The sequence below is a fragment of the Mercenaria mercenaria genome, chromosome 8 (assembly GCF_021730395.1).
Source record: "Mercenaria mercenaria strain notata chromosome 8, MADL_Memer_1, whole genome shotgun sequence".
NCBI lineage: Eukaryota > Metazoa > Mollusca > Bivalvia > Venerida > Veneridae > Mercenaria > Mercenaria mercenaria.
In genome coordinates this window covers 59495151-59512099 of record NC_069368.1, presented here as the reverse complement: position 1 = coordinate 59512099, position 16949 = coordinate 59495151, and the positions used below count along the sequence as shown (strand labels likewise).

Genomic DNA, 16949 nt, shown 5'->3' with positions numbered 1-16949 from the left:
CCGCCCTACTCGTCAAATATAAAAACAAGGAATCTAAGCACATCAAAGAAATTGTTACAGGTGATGAGACGTGGCTGACTTTTTTGAGCCTGACAATAAAGAAAATAATAAAATGCGGATAGGTGAAAATAACGCTAGGCCCGTTATTGCTCGGCGAAGCAGAAGCGTCAGGCTGGTTATGTATGCCCTGTTCTTTGACTCCGATGGAATTGTGGCTCGAGTCCCTGTCCCTGAACACAGTAGTGCTACTGGTACACTTTACAAAGAAAATGTCCTCTCTGCTGTTCTCGACCACTTCACAGCAAAGCGCTCAAGGACAGAGGCGCGTGGTATCAAGCTGCTACATGACTACGCCCCGGTCCATCGTTCAGCCGTAGTTCAGAAATACCTCAAGGAGAATTATATTGAGGTTTTACCAAATCCACCGTATAGCCCCGACTTCTCCCCTTGCGATTTTTGGCTGAACCCATAATTAAATCATGCTTAAGGGGGTGCCGCTTTGAAACGCTCAGCGCAGTTGGAAGTGTTCTATACCAGTGTATAAACATTATACTAGTACCTAAAGAGCGCTTCCAAAATGCATTTTCCGGGTGGCTTTTGCGCCTGGAAGTGTATACAGTCGGGCGGAGAGTACTTTGAAGGTCTCACATAGTCACTTCTTGGAAAATGACTGAGGTATGGATAGCCTGCCACTGTTGCCACTACTTTATTAAATAATATATAGCAGAATCATGTAGCCGGACGTAAAGATTGTTCCAAACGTCAAACACAATTCCGTTGATTATTGTGTATCGTAACACAAGCAATTCTTTTAATGTCACAATGACACAGAAATATGTCGGAAATTAAGAAAATTAATCAGTTGAAAACTAGAAAACACATTTGTTTTGACAACAAAAAACTTGGTATAAAATCACTACACATACAAATTTACTCCGGTTTACTGTGACAGACGATAAAATTTGTTTTAAAGGGCCCATCTTCATTTCATCTCATTTTTGAGTAAAATAACTTTTGCATAAGCAACATACTGATTTCTTGTAAGACCACCAGCTGTCATATTTAAGCAGATAAATTATAAACACATTGACATAATAAGACGAACTGTGTCCATAATTATGATTTTTATTAAAATACAAATAACGAAGCGAATGTGTACAAGTACAAATAGCATCATAACTAAACTCTTCTAGGCATACATTAACTAAAAGCTACAGGGCGGTACGAATGTTCATTAAAATAAGCCCTATCCCGGCGTTCTCCTGTCCGGCATTTTTTTCATAGCAACATGGCAACGTACAACATACATAAAGTGGAGGTAAAATACACAGAATTTTGATTTATTTACACTTGTATACGGATTACATGAACATACTAACCCAGGAGACACTCCATTGGAAAGGAATGCCTTTATGCAAAACACGTATCTCATATTAATACAAGCTTCTAAAAGCTGCATCATGCATTAATTGAACATGTTTGTACCTCACTAAACTAATTACACAAATAACTTGAATACATACATCATACTTCTTTGGTATACAAATACAAAAATGAAACTCACAGTATACCTTTACAAAAATCAGAAAGGCGAACAACATACATAACATTGGTATGGAATATTCAGTTCAGGCAGTGCATGGAGAAACGTTATCGCGTTTGAAACGAAAACCACCAAAAAGCGACTGTAACCTACGAAATGCTGACATTAAAGGAACACACGGCGGACAAGCGTTTTAAAGATGAAAAAAGTATATCTTGTTCTTGCGAAACCTTGTACTTAACTTCATTGCTAAATATTGTTGAGTTACAATGTAAATTTACTGGTTTTGTCCGACATAAAACAAACATGCACTTAGCTCTTTTCACAAATTTTGAACTGTCAAGCCAGTCATTCTCAATGTAGAATACACTCCACCTGAAGTCCGATAACTAACTGTTTAGCCAAGGAACCTACCAATCCCTTTTCTTTACAATATAAAGGCATCTGATTACACGAACATCAATTAAAACTAGTCATACGAAACACCGTTTGTTGCAATCGACAAAGCTAAGTCACGTCTGTTTCGTTCGACCGTACCGTGCAATGGATACAAAATTCATTGACTGCACTCCACAAGAACACGAGAGTCTTTCATTTAAAGTAGACAAATGACAGGCAGGCGACAACAAATACAAGCGTGTTGTAAAGGTGATCTATGATAAATCCTGCCACGGGTCGTCTGCTGAATGCACAGTGTGGCACGTCAATAAGAGCCGCCAGGAGGGCCATGCCGAGGCCTACTTTCACAGCCAGTGTTAATGTCTTCACACCAAGATAAGGTCTACAAAAATAAAAACAAAATGTTTAGTATACCTGCACTTTTTCAGCAGACGACAACGTCTAGTCTGCAGTTTCCGGAGCTCTTCCTGAAGCATGCACTGAGCATATCGTAAAGGACTATACGTCAAGAAATTTCCAAAAGGTTTTGCCGGGACAGAAAAATACGCATTATGACTCTTAGTAATAAGCAGGTGACCGACGAAGTCTTATTTATAGTTTTATTAATGATTTTGTTGGGTTAATGTGACACCGAAAAAAATGTACGTCATGATGGTGTTTTCCACGCTTTCGTAGTGAAGGAAGACACCAGTCTGACCAGATGCCCATCCAAGCATTGTTTTTCAGACCAGTGCGGGCGCTTGGGTAGAGCCACCGACCTTCCGTTAGCCCACTGAATGGCTTTCCTCACAAAAAATCTACTCCCCAAGCGAGGTTTCGGACCTGCAGCGGTGAGAGTGATTCTAAATCAGCCACCATAACAACTCGGTCCATTAGTGTTTTAAATAAGGCCATTCTTTCTTTTTATAGCGTTTTAACAATGTAATTTTTGGCCTTTACAAAGTATATACCTTATCCTGCAATGTGCACGGCAAATGGCCTTACATTGCCTTATTTGCTACATCTCTTTCGCCTGGTCGATGCTCGTACCAGCATGAAGTCGGCCGCGCAGAGCTAAGCAGATTGGATTACAGTGCACGCTGGGCTACAGTGCCAGCTAACCGGATTCCATTCCTGTTTTGCTCAGCGCTCGGTTATTACCTGCTGAATATTTCCAGCAGTATCAAGGTGGGAATTTTTTATGTATTCCCATGTCAAGCAAATCAGAGACCGCTATATACATCTGAACAGAATCTGCTGGTTCGAACCCAGCCAGGACAGTTGAAATGAAGCGGGAATCATCAAGTTTTGTAATTCAAACCTATTCTGAATATTTCTTTCAATTTTCATAACAAAAACTACGTTTCACGTACCCAATGACGTAGTTGATTGCCATGATGAGCGCCACCTGTGACACGAGGCAGACGATAATTTCTGAGTGCAGGGATTCTTTCTGCATCTGAGCTATTTGTTCGTAAGTCTTCCCTGGGAATGAGGCTTTCATCCATGGTTTACCGAGGACCACCTTAGAGTACAGAATCATGCCAATAAGCTGCGCGGCAGCCATCCCTACAACTGCTCCCCAAACCATGACTGTGTTTATTCTATAAAATAACAAAAACAAACATGATCTTCAAAAAAAATAACGTTCACGCTATACTGATCATTAAATCCATGTTATTTTCAAAAGCTGCAGCCCCCCTCCTGTGTAGACAAGATACTGGAAAACTCCAGTGCCCGTTTGTACCAGAGTTTTATCTCTGTCTAAGCTTGAAACAAAACAAGAAGAGCATAAAGGCCCTATATCGTCACAAGAAAGGTAACAAATAAAATTTAGTATAATAATAATAATAACTGTAACTGAATTGGATGCATAGTCGGGACAAACCTAGTCTTTTCCGTGGTAATCAACATTCTATGGTACCAATGCGTGCAATTTTGAGACACGAAATACATTTTAACAACAAGAAGTACTATGACTGAAGCTTTAACAAACGCTAAGAATTATACCATTTAGTCATTCAAATATACGATAATGACACTAGCTAAGAATTTTCCAAATGACATGGCTATTTACCCCATATGACCAAGTTTCGAACGTGGCTTAGGTTTCATGCTGTTCAATAAGAAACTGTATCATTTAATAGTAGATTTACTCTGGTGATCTCGTTTTTTTTATCCCAGATGACTGAATTTCAAACAATGAAGCAATACACTGATAAGGTGTCATATAAATCAGATAGAAAATGACGTGTTCCCTCTAGAGTGTTGAGAAGGTATTCTACGATTGGATCTTGTAACCTAGTTTTTGACCCAAGATGACCCAGTTTCGTGCCCGACAGGCAAATACTATGACCAAATAAGAATCTACGCCTGGAACGTTAAGCAATGGTTTGATAGGATTATACCTACTGGCCTAGTTTTTCATATTTCATTCAGACAAATATTCTAAAAATGTGGACAGGATATATATGTATGTCAATTTTGAATAATACAAGGGTCATAACATTGCTGTTATGAAAGCATTTAGTAATAGTTAAGTGGCAGGGGCCAGTTTCGCATTTGGCCCGGGTACGTTTTTTAAAATAAAATAGACATATGTACTTTACAGGCATATATATTCAACTGGTTATTTATGATGTTTATAGAACTAAGGATTCCTGCGTACGAGTGGTTATTGTGTAAAATAAATATGTGCATGTATCGATTTTCCTAGCTCCATGTAGACGGCCGGGTCTAAAACTTTCTCAGCTGTGTAGAAAAAGCATTTGAAAAAGTTTTATTTAAACATATTTACAATCACCTTCATGACACAAATTTTCTAACCCCGGTGCAGTCTGGTTTCTTACCTGGCCACTCCACTGTCAGTCAGCTGACCCTTCTCTACAATACATTTTGCAAAGCTCTAGATAAAGGGCTTGAGGTTAGGGCTGTTTTTTTTTGACATCAGCAAAGCTTTTGACAAGGTTTGGCACAAAGGTCTTCTTGTAAAACTACAAAATGCAGGTATTACTGGATCTTTACTTGAATGGCTTTCTAACTATCTTTTCAATAGACGCCAACGGGTTATCCTTCCTGGAACCTCTTCTACTTGGAAAGATATCGGTGCTGGTGTCCCCCAAGGATCTATTCATGGGCCTCTTCTGTTCTTGATTTTTATTAATGACATTGTAGTTGACATTGGCAGTGAAATCAGCTTGTTTGCTGATGATACTAGCCTTTATATTATTGTTGACCAACCTGAACAGGCAACTCAGTTACTACAGACGGACATCCAGAAAATATCCAGATGGGCCGATACATTGTTAGTACAGTTCAACCCTGCAAAATCTGAATCTTTATTGTTTTCTCGCAAAGCAAATCAACATTTACATCTACCCCTCTTTATGGCAGGACTCCAGATTCCTGAGGTTTCCTATCATCAACATCTTGGTGTCACTCTGTCAAACGATTGTATATGGCATCATCATATCAACTACATAACAAGCAAGGCTTGGAAAAGGGTTCATGTTATGCGCAAGCTGAAAATTGTCTTAGATCGAAGATCTCTTGAAACGATATACCTTTCCTTTATACGACCGATTTTGGAATATGCAGATGTAATCTGGAACAACTGCACAGCATATGAAAAGGAACAACTTGACAAAATTGAAAATGAGTGTGCCAGAATCGTAACTGGAGCCACCAAGCTAGTATCACTGCATGACTTAAGACTAGAGGTGAATTGGAGGACGCTTGAAGATAGAAGGCGCGATCACAGAATTATCATGTTTTTTTCAAATGTGCAGAGGCACTTCTCCTTCGTATCTGATCAGTCTCGTCCCGCCAGTCGTTAATTCAGTTTCCAACTACAGCCTTCGCAATTCCGGTGATCTCCGCTCGGTGGCTTCTCGCACTTCACAATACTTCAATTCCTTTCTTCCTTTGACTGTGCGCGAATGGAACGATCTTTCGGATGACATCAAAAATGCACCGTCGCTTAGTGTGTTAAAGAGGCGTCTTAAGGCCGACCAGCGTCAAACTCCCTCTTATTATTACTGTGGAAGTAGAAAAGCACACATTCTTCATGCTAGACTTCGTATGAAATGCAGTGGTCTTAATTATCATTTGTTCTTACGTAATATTGTTAACTCTCCGCTTTGTCATTGCGGACAACCCGAGACCAGCTCACATTTTTTGCTTGAATGTAGACTGTATTACCTTCCTCGGCATGTAATGTTAATTTCTGTTGGTAATTTCACCCAGTCTATCACGGTTAACACCTTACTTTATGGTGATACTTCTCTGTCTGATACTGACAACAGACAAATCTTCACAGCTGTCCAACAATTTATCCTTGGAAGCCATAGGTTCGCTTGACTTGTGATCTGACCCCTATACTGTTTCACACTGTCATTATCTCCAGACAACAAGACTGTTAAGTATATAAAGCTAGGAGTGGTTTGGGGCAGCTGAACATTTTCTCTACATATTTTCTTCCTTCCCTTTTCATTCTAGAGAATATAGTTCTTCTATGTATTATTTCATACTTTAACCATTATGGTTACCTAATTTTGCTAAAATATTCTAAATACTAAAAAGGCGATGTACTAATACTTTTATTTCATCTTTACCTTCCATTTCTGAGCATTTTGTTGTTTTTCCTTTTTCTTTTTGGTTTTTCATTTTGCTTTTTTTCCTTTTCATGAATAACTAAGAATGTGTTACACATTAGTTTAACAGCCATCCATAGTATTGTAAATATTATCTTTCCGGAGGTTGACTCGATAAGTATTTCAATACTTCCGTCAATATCCTATTGCTTGTGTTGTTATGTCTGTCTGTATGTGTATGAATGTATCTTGTGTAACATTTGCAATAAAATATTCTTAAACTAAAACTTTACCGGACGTAACGGAAGTCAGACGAATTGGAAACGGTCGTCCATCCATCCAGCTTCGGCTCAAATTTGCGGAAAAAGTAAACGGTTATGCGATACTTTTCTTCCCATCATTATTTTCGTCTGGCCACATGCTTTAAAAATATGCATGTGTTTTAGGTCAGTCATTTGCAGATAATACGGTACAGGTCGCGCAAGGTGTGCATTTTGGGCCATTTTTGTCTCAAAATTTAGTGTCCTGAAACCTGCGTTTTACTCGTTTTTATCACAGAAGCAACAGAATCGACAGACTGAAAATGTCACATAATGAAGTGCTATGTCTATGCAAGACATTCGCTCAAAAATTGCCTTGATTTGTCGAAATTGGATTTTTTATGATTTTTTTTTTCGCACTGGTATCAGCGCACAGTTGTGGAGTTTTCAAATTTACTGTCCCTTGCTCCCATAATAGTATGTGTGAGAGTGTGTTACCAGGATATATCAGAGCTAGGGGTACATCGAGGGTATTTTTTTCTGGACTTACCGTCGAGGCCGGTAGGCCGAGACAGATATGTGCAGAGAAAAATACCGAGATGTACCCTAGCTCTGATATATCCTCGCAACACACGAGCATTACATATAATAACTGTTTTATCGCATAGTTTTATCATTAAAATTATATATTATTTTCATTTAAATTTGTTTATTATTATTTTTGGGCCATTATTTCAACTCTTTTGATACCCTTTCTGCGCCTCGCTGACTGAAACACTAAAACTTCTGTTTTAGAAAATGTGTTCCCCAGATAAAAGTATCCAACAGATTCCTGCATTGGTTTTAAATCTTTGCATTTCACTGGCCAAACATATTGTAAAACTTGTTGTTTTGTTTGTAAAAAAAATCAAATTGAGAAATCTCAGAATTTCATATATTTCATGTATTTCTGATTTTTTTTCGAGTTTTTGATATATTCTAGTTTATTTATTCTTTTACTTTATAAATGTAGGTGTTTGTGATAATTCTTTCTCTGTGAACTGTAAATTGGAGCTAAAATCATCTTTTCTTTGAAAGGAAAAAATTATACTCCCTCGATAGGACCCCGATAGAGAAAAAGTGTTGCGATATATATCGGAACAGTTTTACTGTGCTGATATATATCGCAACAGTTTTTTTCTAATGAAACTCTATAGAGATTTCTGTGTTGCTATATATCGTAACAGTTTTGTAAACTATCAGCACAGATTTTGTAGTATTAATGTGTGTTACCATGTTTAACATACTGCAAAGACCAAAGGAAATGCGATAATATATAATATTGTCCGTTATAGAACTTTTGTTACAGCTTATGACTTTGTGTACAAGTCTCATAATTATTGCTCAAGAAACTAGAGCCATCACTGAATGTGATTATACGCCGCTTTGATACAGGGAAGGGGGCTGTGTCCTAGTGACTCGGGTTTTACACTCTGCATGCCAGAATGATATGGTATAAAATCCAGCATGAAATAAAGCTAACTGACCTTTGACCTCCAATCGCGACCTTGACCTTGAACATGGTGACCTGTGTCGTGTGCTCTGCACGTGGTCTTGAAGAATACTAGTTTTAAACGTTTCGAAAATATGGAGCTGAAAAGAAATAAAGCTATGCTATTTGACCATTGGTCACCATGTGTGACACTGACCTTGGACCTAGTTATCTGCTGCGGACACGGAAAAAAGAATTTTAACCTTTAACCTCAAAGTGTGACATTGACCATAGACCTAATGACCTAAGTCGTGCGCTCTGCATAGCATCTTGATACGGTTGCTACTTTGATGATTGAGGAAAATGATCGTGCACGAAATAAAGTATTTCCCATTGACCTTGGATCTACCGTATATCTCGTCATATTATGATGGTATTGATTTGAAATTTCATTGAACGGTTTCGGAGATATGACTCCGGACGGACAAACATAGCCCCCGCCACACACCATATATTTCGCATCTTGGTACAAAATAAAGCAAATAAGACCTATGGCCATTCTGACTAATTTCATATATATATATATTCTTTATTATATAGTCTCATCTGTGTACAAACAATACATGCACATAAAATAATCAGAACATTAAAAACAACAGTACACAGTCATTCAAAACATTAGAATTATAAGAGACTTTGTTATATAACACTATGTCTAACATTTACATGTACATATAATTACGATAACGATAAAACCAAGATGTTGTTGCTAATCATAAGAATAAACCTGGTGTTACGTAAAATTATAACAATAGCTCACTGGTTGCTCCGCTAATCCGACTGACCCTGTGTTTCTTATTGCTGATCTTTAAAGAAATACGAGCATATACTGGTACATAACATCTCAGTTTTGATACAGGAAAAGCTTATTATAACTTTTGGTATACCATAGATAAGTGTAACGTACCTAGGATACAGTATGGGTCCATGAGCCATGTACACTTAAATATACTACAATTGTAATGTTTTCTCAGAATAAAAAATGCCAAAAAGTCATTTTGAAATTTTTTTTTGCTCCTGTGACAATGAGCCATTAATATAATGTAGTATCGCGTTATCATCATCGTAGTATCATGATTTCGCGTTTTCATCATCGTACTATCGAGTATCGCGTTTCAGATCAACACTATTGTAATGTATTAAGACTATTGGTCAGCAAGCTGCCCACTGCTATGATAAGCCCCGCCTACTGTACTGCCTCTCTGATACCAATATAATTATTATGTTGTTGAATTTTAGAATTAGAATAGATTTAGTAACTATCAAAGTGACTTGTGTCTTTCTAGTCTAATGACTATACAAGATTATATCCTATTAAGAACCCACAGAAACATTACATTTTTTTGCGACGAGCATGGAAATTAAAAATAGTGCCATAAAGGATTATAAATATTTATAATACAATTTCTTCAAGAATCAAGACTGATCTATTCTCTCGAGATGGCTACCAGAAGATTGGACTTGCCAACGCCAAAACCATTTAAAGTTTTGGGACAAAACACTAATTTATCAAGCACGTGGGACAACTACATGAAAAGATTTGAATATTATTTATCAGCAAGTGGAATTACAAAGGATGAACAAAAGAAAGCTTTGTTATTACACCTGGGAGGAGAAGAAATACAGGATATTTACGAAACTATGACTTGTGACAGGACAACATATCAAAACACTGTGGATGCTTTAACCCGATACTTCAATCCTAAGAAAAACATTGCGTATGAACGCCATATTTTCAGACAAGCATCACAAGAACAGCACGAAACAATAGACAATTTCATCATCAGATTGAAAAAGCTAGCAGTAACATGTGATTATCCAGACGGATCAGCCAATGATATGATCCGAGATCAAGTTGTTGAAAAGTGCCGATCGACAGAACTTAAGAAAAAATTCTTACGTGAGACAGATCTCACACTGGATAAAATACAATCAATTTCCCGTGCATTAGAATTGGCGGACTTACACGCGACCAAAATGGAAGAAATTAACAACGGTCACAGGAAAACCGAGAATTCCCAAGCAGCTTCTTACATGCCCGCGCAGGACGAATCAACATACAAAATCAGCAAAGCGCCGTATCATCATTATCAACATCAGCATCAACAGCAACAAAAGAAAACACGGAAACAGTACCAACCAAGGGCACGACCAACACAGCAACCTTCTAAATTCAAAACCTGTTATCGTTGTGGAGGCACAGGGCACAGTGGCCATGAGTGTATGAAATCGCGAAATATTGTGTGCCATAAATGCAAAAAGTTAGGTCATTACGCAAATATGTGTAAATCAAAGAAAGTAGAAGTGCGTTTAGTGGATGATGAATTCTCAGAGGATTACACATTTCAATTAAACACACAAAATAAGTCTCCTCATGTGAACGTAGAAATCGAAGGAATTGAATGTTCATTATTAATCGATTCTGGATCTAGTGTTAATTGTTTGGATCGCGCTACATATGAGAAAATAAGATCAGGTGATACAAAAATTTCAAGTGCTCAGTCAAAAATCTATCCTTATGCGCAATCAAAGCCAATCAAAACGATTGGAGTAGCAGAATTCAATGTGAAAATAGGTGGAAAAGTTGTAAAATTGAAATTCCACATAATTGATCGCGTATGCACACCATTACTTGGATTTAAAAGTGCAGTTGAGCTTGGATTATTAGAATTCAATGTCAGTAGTGTTATCGTAGAAGAAAATAGTGTGAAAGAAATAATTTCGGAATATGAAGATAGATTTCAAGGGCTAGGGAAACTGAAAGATTTCCAGCTTAAATTAAATATCAACAAGGATATTAAACCAGTAGCGCAACCTGCCAGACGTATTCCATTCAAAATGCGTGAACAAGTGAAACAACAAATAAAACAACTTCTGGATCAGGACGTCATAGAAAAAGTCGAAGGTGCCACACCATGGACATCACCATTACTTTGCGTGCCAAAACAAAATGGTCAGATTCGTCTTTGCGTAGATATGAGGGTCGCGAATACAGCTATCCAGCGAGAACGTTTCCCACTACCAAACATAGAAGAAACACTGGAAGAACTTAACGGAGCACGATACTACACAAAACTTGACTTAAATATGGGCTATCATCAAATAGAACTGGATGAAGAGTCGAGAGAAATTACAACGTTCGTTACAAACGAGGGACTATATAGATATCGTAGACTCATGTTCGGGATATCGTGCGCACCGGAAATATATCAACGCATTCTTCAGCAGACAATACAAGACATACCGAACTGTAAAAATATATCTGACGACATCCTAATATGGGGCGACACAAAGGCAGCACATGACAAAACATTGCGAGATGTTTTGCAACGTCTTAGAGACAAAACTTTGACTCTAAACAAAGATAAATGTGACTTTTGTAAGACAAGCATTGAATTCATGGGACATACACTGACATCAGAAGGTCTCAAGCCACAACAATCCAAGATCCAGGCTGTTTTGGACACAGAACCACCACAGAATGTGAAAGAAGTGAAATCCTTCTTAGGACTAGTGACATATTGTGCGAAATTTCTGCCAAATTACGCAACTGTATCTGAACCAATCAGAAAATTGACAAGGAAAAACATTAAATTCGAATGGGGACGCGAGCAGATGGAAAGTTTCCAAGAACTTAAGGACTTACTCACAAGTGCTAGTGTCATGGCATATTATAATCCAAACGCTGAAACGACAATCACGGTCGATGGATCACCTGTTGGATTAGGTGCTATACTTGCCCAAAAACAAAGTGATGGACACTTTAGACCTGTGGCATATGCTAGTAGAACATTGAATCAAACAGAAAGACGATATTCCCAGATAGAAATCGAAATGTTAGCATGTGTATGGGGTGTGGAAAGGTTTCGAACCTATGTCTATGGACAACCATTCAAACTACTTACAGATCACCGCCCATTGTTGAACATCTTTAAACCTACACACAAACCGCCAGCACGTCTAGAACGTCTACTAATGAGGCTACAATGCTACAATTTCACAGTAGAACATCAGCCAGGAATCTCCAATCCAGCCGACATTCTCTCAAGGTCAACATTCAATAAAGAAAATTGTGAAATCTCAAACATTACCGAGAAATACCTAGACTATGTATGTGAAAATTCAGTGCCAAAAGCCATGACCTTAGATCAAATTGATAAAGAATCATCTCAGGACAAATTCACACAGCAATTAATCAAGTGCATAAATCATGACAAATGGCCGAAAGCTGAAGAATTCAAAACATTCTTTAAAATTCGCAGAGAACTGTCTACTCATAACAATATCATATTACGTGGAAATAGGATAGTTATTCCACAAGCTATGAGAGGTCAAGTGTTAAAAATAGCACATGAAAGTCACCAGGGAATTGTAAAGACTAAACAAATGTTGAGAGAGAAAGTGTACTGGCCAGGAATTGACTCAGAAATAGAGGAATTAATTAGGACTTGCGAACAATGCCAGCTAAACTCCTTTCCTCCAAAACAACCAACAATCACACCTACGGAATTACCAGACCGCCCGTGGCAAACTGTAGGGATGGACCTTACAGGACCGTTCCCCGGGGGAGAACATATTCTTGTAGTCATTGACTACTACTCCAGATTTCCAGAAGCAGAAATCATCAAAAATACATCATCAAGAACAATAATAAATAAACTGATGCGTATTTTCGCAACACATGGACTACCGGAAACTATAAAAACTGACAATGCGCCAAATATGGTATCAGCTGAAATCACAGAATTTTTCAGACGAAATGGAATAAAACACCATCGCGTTACACCATACCATCCACAAGCTGCAGGACTTGTGGAAAACTTCAATAAAACTTTAGGAAAAAGCTTAAAAGCTGCAGTTTCAAGTAAGAAAAACTGGAGAATTGAAATTTACAAATTCCTGATGGATTATAGGACGACACCGCACGTAGCAACAGGAGCAGCTCCAGCTACACTGTTATTCAACAGAACAGTCAAAAATAAACTTCCTCACATTGAAAAACATAAAAATGACATAACAGTTAGACAAAGGGACAATAGACAAAAACAAAAAATGAAAAAGTATGCAGATAGGAGATGTAGCAAACAGAATGTAATATACAAGCTAGGACAGAAAGTGCTAGTTCGTAACAGAAAATTCGGAAAACTTTGTCAAAACTGGGAAAACAATAAATACACTGTTGTTGGTCAGAAGGGAAATACTTTGATTTTGAAATCTGTGTACAATGAATTGTTTAGAAGACACATTTCACAAGTCAGACCATTGTATGAGAGGAATAATTACAAATAAACTTGCAGTGAACTTTCTGGTATTTATGTTTCCACAGGTGTCACATGTGCAAAATAAACTGTATCAATATTCTGAGACTGTGTTTAACTTTAACAGCCATTAAGGTATCATTCAAATTGCAGGCATAAACATTAATCTCATTATTTCAGGACAGTTCCGTGAAACTTGTATCTAAATAAAATTTATTGCTTTTGAAATGTTCACAGTATCTGAATTAATGATTGTTTTATAACTTGCCTAAACATTAAGCATGATTTGAAATAATTACCTTGTTTTTATTTCAGCCAGATTCAACTTTCTGTGAACTTGATTAATTGATAACAGACATTTATTTCTTAGGAAAAGGCGGATGTAATGTATTAAGACTATTGGTCAGCAAGCTGCCCACTGCTATGATAAGCCCCGCCTACTGTACTGCCTCTCTGATACCAATATAATTATTATGTTGTTGAATTTTAGAATTAGAATAGATTTAGTAACTATCAAAGTGACTTGTGTCTTTCTAGTCTAATGACTATACAAGATTATATCCTATTAAGAACCCACAGAAACATTACAACTATAAAAGGCGATGACCCTAACAGAATTCCGTAATTTTGCCAGGGATTATCTCGTTCTGTCGCACTTAGTAGCTAAGACGACAGAACGATAAGAAACGACATTTTTGCACAGCAGTAAAAGCTGTCGTCTTTTCCTATTGTCCTATTGTCGTTTTTGCATAGATGACAGAACGAGACAACGATATAACAACAAAATATCGTTATTTCACTCCAACCCTGAAGAACCGATAAATAAAAAGGGTTTAGCCGTGGCGAAAATAACGCTTTTTGATGTTATTTTGCTGTTCGCCACAAAGACAGAACGAAGATGGCAGTCTTTAGGCTCCGTTTCGGTGCATACATAAGTGTCGTCCTTTCATTTTGTTAAAAAAAGCAAAGTATCGTTCCTTTTTATTGCAGGCCCGAAACAACGACAAAAAGAAAAAACATCAAATGATCGTTCTGTCGGTCTGGAGGTGTGACAGGAGACAATGAAATTGGCAGAAATTAGCCACCATACATTACTGCTTGTATTCACTTTGAAACATTTCCACATTTTCCCCCTTCTATCCTAACTTTTCAAGGGCAATCAAACAAAAAACTCAAAATAAACAACGTTTTAGAAATAGCAAAATAAAAATAGAAGTAAGTTTTAGATAAGTCAGCCACGGCAGTAACTAAAGTAGTAGTACAGGTTTTTCTCCCCATTAATCAGGCTTGCTGTAATTACTAGGTACAATCTACTTGTCAAATCTGTCTACAAGGAAATAACATATGTATTTACGCATGTTTCACCTAGTTTTTCATTAATCAGTCTTAAAATTACTCGGTACATTCTACATGTCTAGGATTTATATACCTGATCCTAAAGATATTCCAAAGAAAATGTTACTAATAGAGTCAGCAAACAATGGTACTGAGTATCAAAACGGTCGTCAGTAATTTGCTGATATTTAGCCATCAAAGCAAGGTACTGCAGTCCTTAATTGCTTTGAAAATACAAGATATCAATGGCGTAGTTGTGCAGAAGCTGTTTGTACAAGGACATAAGCCAAAAACTGAAATTGCTAAAATGTTCGAAGTGCCAAAAAAAAAAAAAAAAAAAAAACAACAAAAAACATTATCTGGATGGTTGAAAAAGGCAGACATAATTGAAGAGAGGTTTGCCAAATTCGACCCAAAACGTCTAAATATGAGACTAGTAACTAAACGTTTTATTCTGGAGCCTCGGTTAGCTCGAACTGCCGATGCCTCGAACAAATCTTCACGGGCCCTTGGAGTCCGAGCGAACGAAGTTTGACTGTATAATGCTCAACATTCATAGTGGGTTTCGCTTCATCATACCAATGCTCAAGATTTTAAATTTTGCTATCTTTTTATGAACGTGCACGTAAATATTTTGTAAAAACTGCAATATTGTAAATCGCTTATTTGATACACTTAATCAATCCCTCATATTATATCAGTCCGAATAGACGGACAGGTAAAAAAAAAAAACGCATGATTTGGTGTGTTTACGTTTAACATGATTGTGCGTTAAACTTCAACATCTTAATTTATAATGTAAACCGTTGCTAGGATAAACCATAAAATATACATAGATCTAAAGTATCAAACAGGCGTGAGAATTTGGTAAGAAAGCGAGCAAATTTCAAGTCTTACCTGATTAATAATTCCAAACTGATATTCAAAAATTAGAGCAAACTGAGGAAACTAGGTCACTGTTTAGGTACTTCTGCGTGTTGAAAAGTAATATTTGGTTTCACACACAAATATTTATCAATGAAATTTACCGCTCCGCCTGAGTATTTGCACTGATAGTGGCGCGTGGATGGGAAGTAACAATAAAAGGCCAAACAAACGTGTCCATTCGTTTCTTGAGCTCTCTATAAACCATTCAATATCATGTGATGCTAATATCGTTTTCTTAATTTTACGGCCTCAGCTCATTCAGTAAAAGTCGCAAGAATAGACATAAATGACTACAATTTACAAACGAGAGAATTTCGTTATAAGAAAAAATACAGCAAAACAAAACACTTATTTATCTGACAAATTGTACGGTGTTCCGTTTGGACAATCGTGACTTTTTATTTAATACTTAACCGCGATGCATGATGGTGAAAACGCGATGGCACGATGATGAAATCGCGATGGTACGATGGTGAAATGTCGATGTAATATCGCGTTTTCATCATCGTACCATCGTATCATCGTGCCACCGCGTTTTCATCATCGTACCATCGCGTTTTCACCATCGTGTCATCGCGTTTTCATCATCGTATACCATCGCATTTTCACCATCGTACCATCGCGTTATCACCATCGTACCATCGCATTTACACCATCGTACCATCGCCTTCCGGTGGTCATGCGCAGTGGTACAGTATATGTGTCAGTATAATACAGGCTTGATACAATTTCATTTTCACATCGCACTATGTACCTTCTACATCCTAACAAAAATAAGCTGAGTTTGAATAATACCTTGTGACTTACACCAAGCTCTTTATTTACTTTCATGTATACATAAAATACAAAGGACGTGGCCTTGAAGATTTTACAGTTTTAATGAACTGAGCACTGAACATTTTGTAAAACATTTTGCAAAACAGCAGAATCTAAATGGTAAATTTCTTCTCACAAAATACATTGAGATACATTCATCTATTGTTGACAAAAATACAAGTGTACGGGACTACGAATTTCTAACCGAAAGGCGATGGTACGATGGTGAAAACGCGATGGTACGATGGTGAAACCACGATGGTACGATGATGATAACGCGATGGCACGATGGTGAAAACGCGATGGTAC

General features: G+C 37.5%; 2 protein-coding genes across 2 annotated transcripts; one reads left to right on the top strand and one right to left on the bottom strand.

The window, feature by feature from the left end:
- Nucleotides 1-1111: 1111 nt before the first annotated feature.
- Nucleotides 1112-15954, bottom strand: LOC123566276 (uncharacterized). The gene is made up of 3 exons (XM_045360222.2): nt 15795-15954; nt 3295-3525; nt 1112-2324 (listed from the first exon to the last, which is right to left on the bottom strand). Exons 2-3 carry the CDS (start codon nt 3510-3512, stop codon nt 2135-2137), a joined length of 408 nt encoding a protein of 135 aa, XP_045216157.1. The 5' UTR covers nt 3513-3525; nt 15795-15954; the 3' UTR covers nt 1112-2134.
- LOC123562107 (uncharacterized protein K02A2.6-like) lies at nt 9745-13593 on the top strand. The gene has a single exon (XM_045354758.1). The coding sequence runs from the start codon at nt 9745-9747 to the stop codon at nt 13591-13593; it is 3849 nt and encodes a 1282-aa protein (XP_045210693.1).
- Nucleotides 15955-16949: the final 995 nt, after the last annotated feature.

Bases quoted from the DNA above. Each gene is read 5' to 3' on its own strand.
- LOC123562107 (XM_045354758.1), top strand. From the start codon at position 9,745: ATGGCTACCAGAAGATTGGACTTGCCAACGCCAAAACCATTTAAAGTT.
- LOC123566276 (XM_045360222.2), bottom strand. From the start codon at position 3,512: ATGGTTTGGGGAGCAGTTGTAGGGATGGCTGCCGCGCAGCTTATTGGC. The intron at 2,325-3,294 runs GTACGTGAAACG...TTATTTTTGTAG, and splicing joins GCAATCAACTACGTCATTGG to ACCTTATCTTGGTGTGAAGA.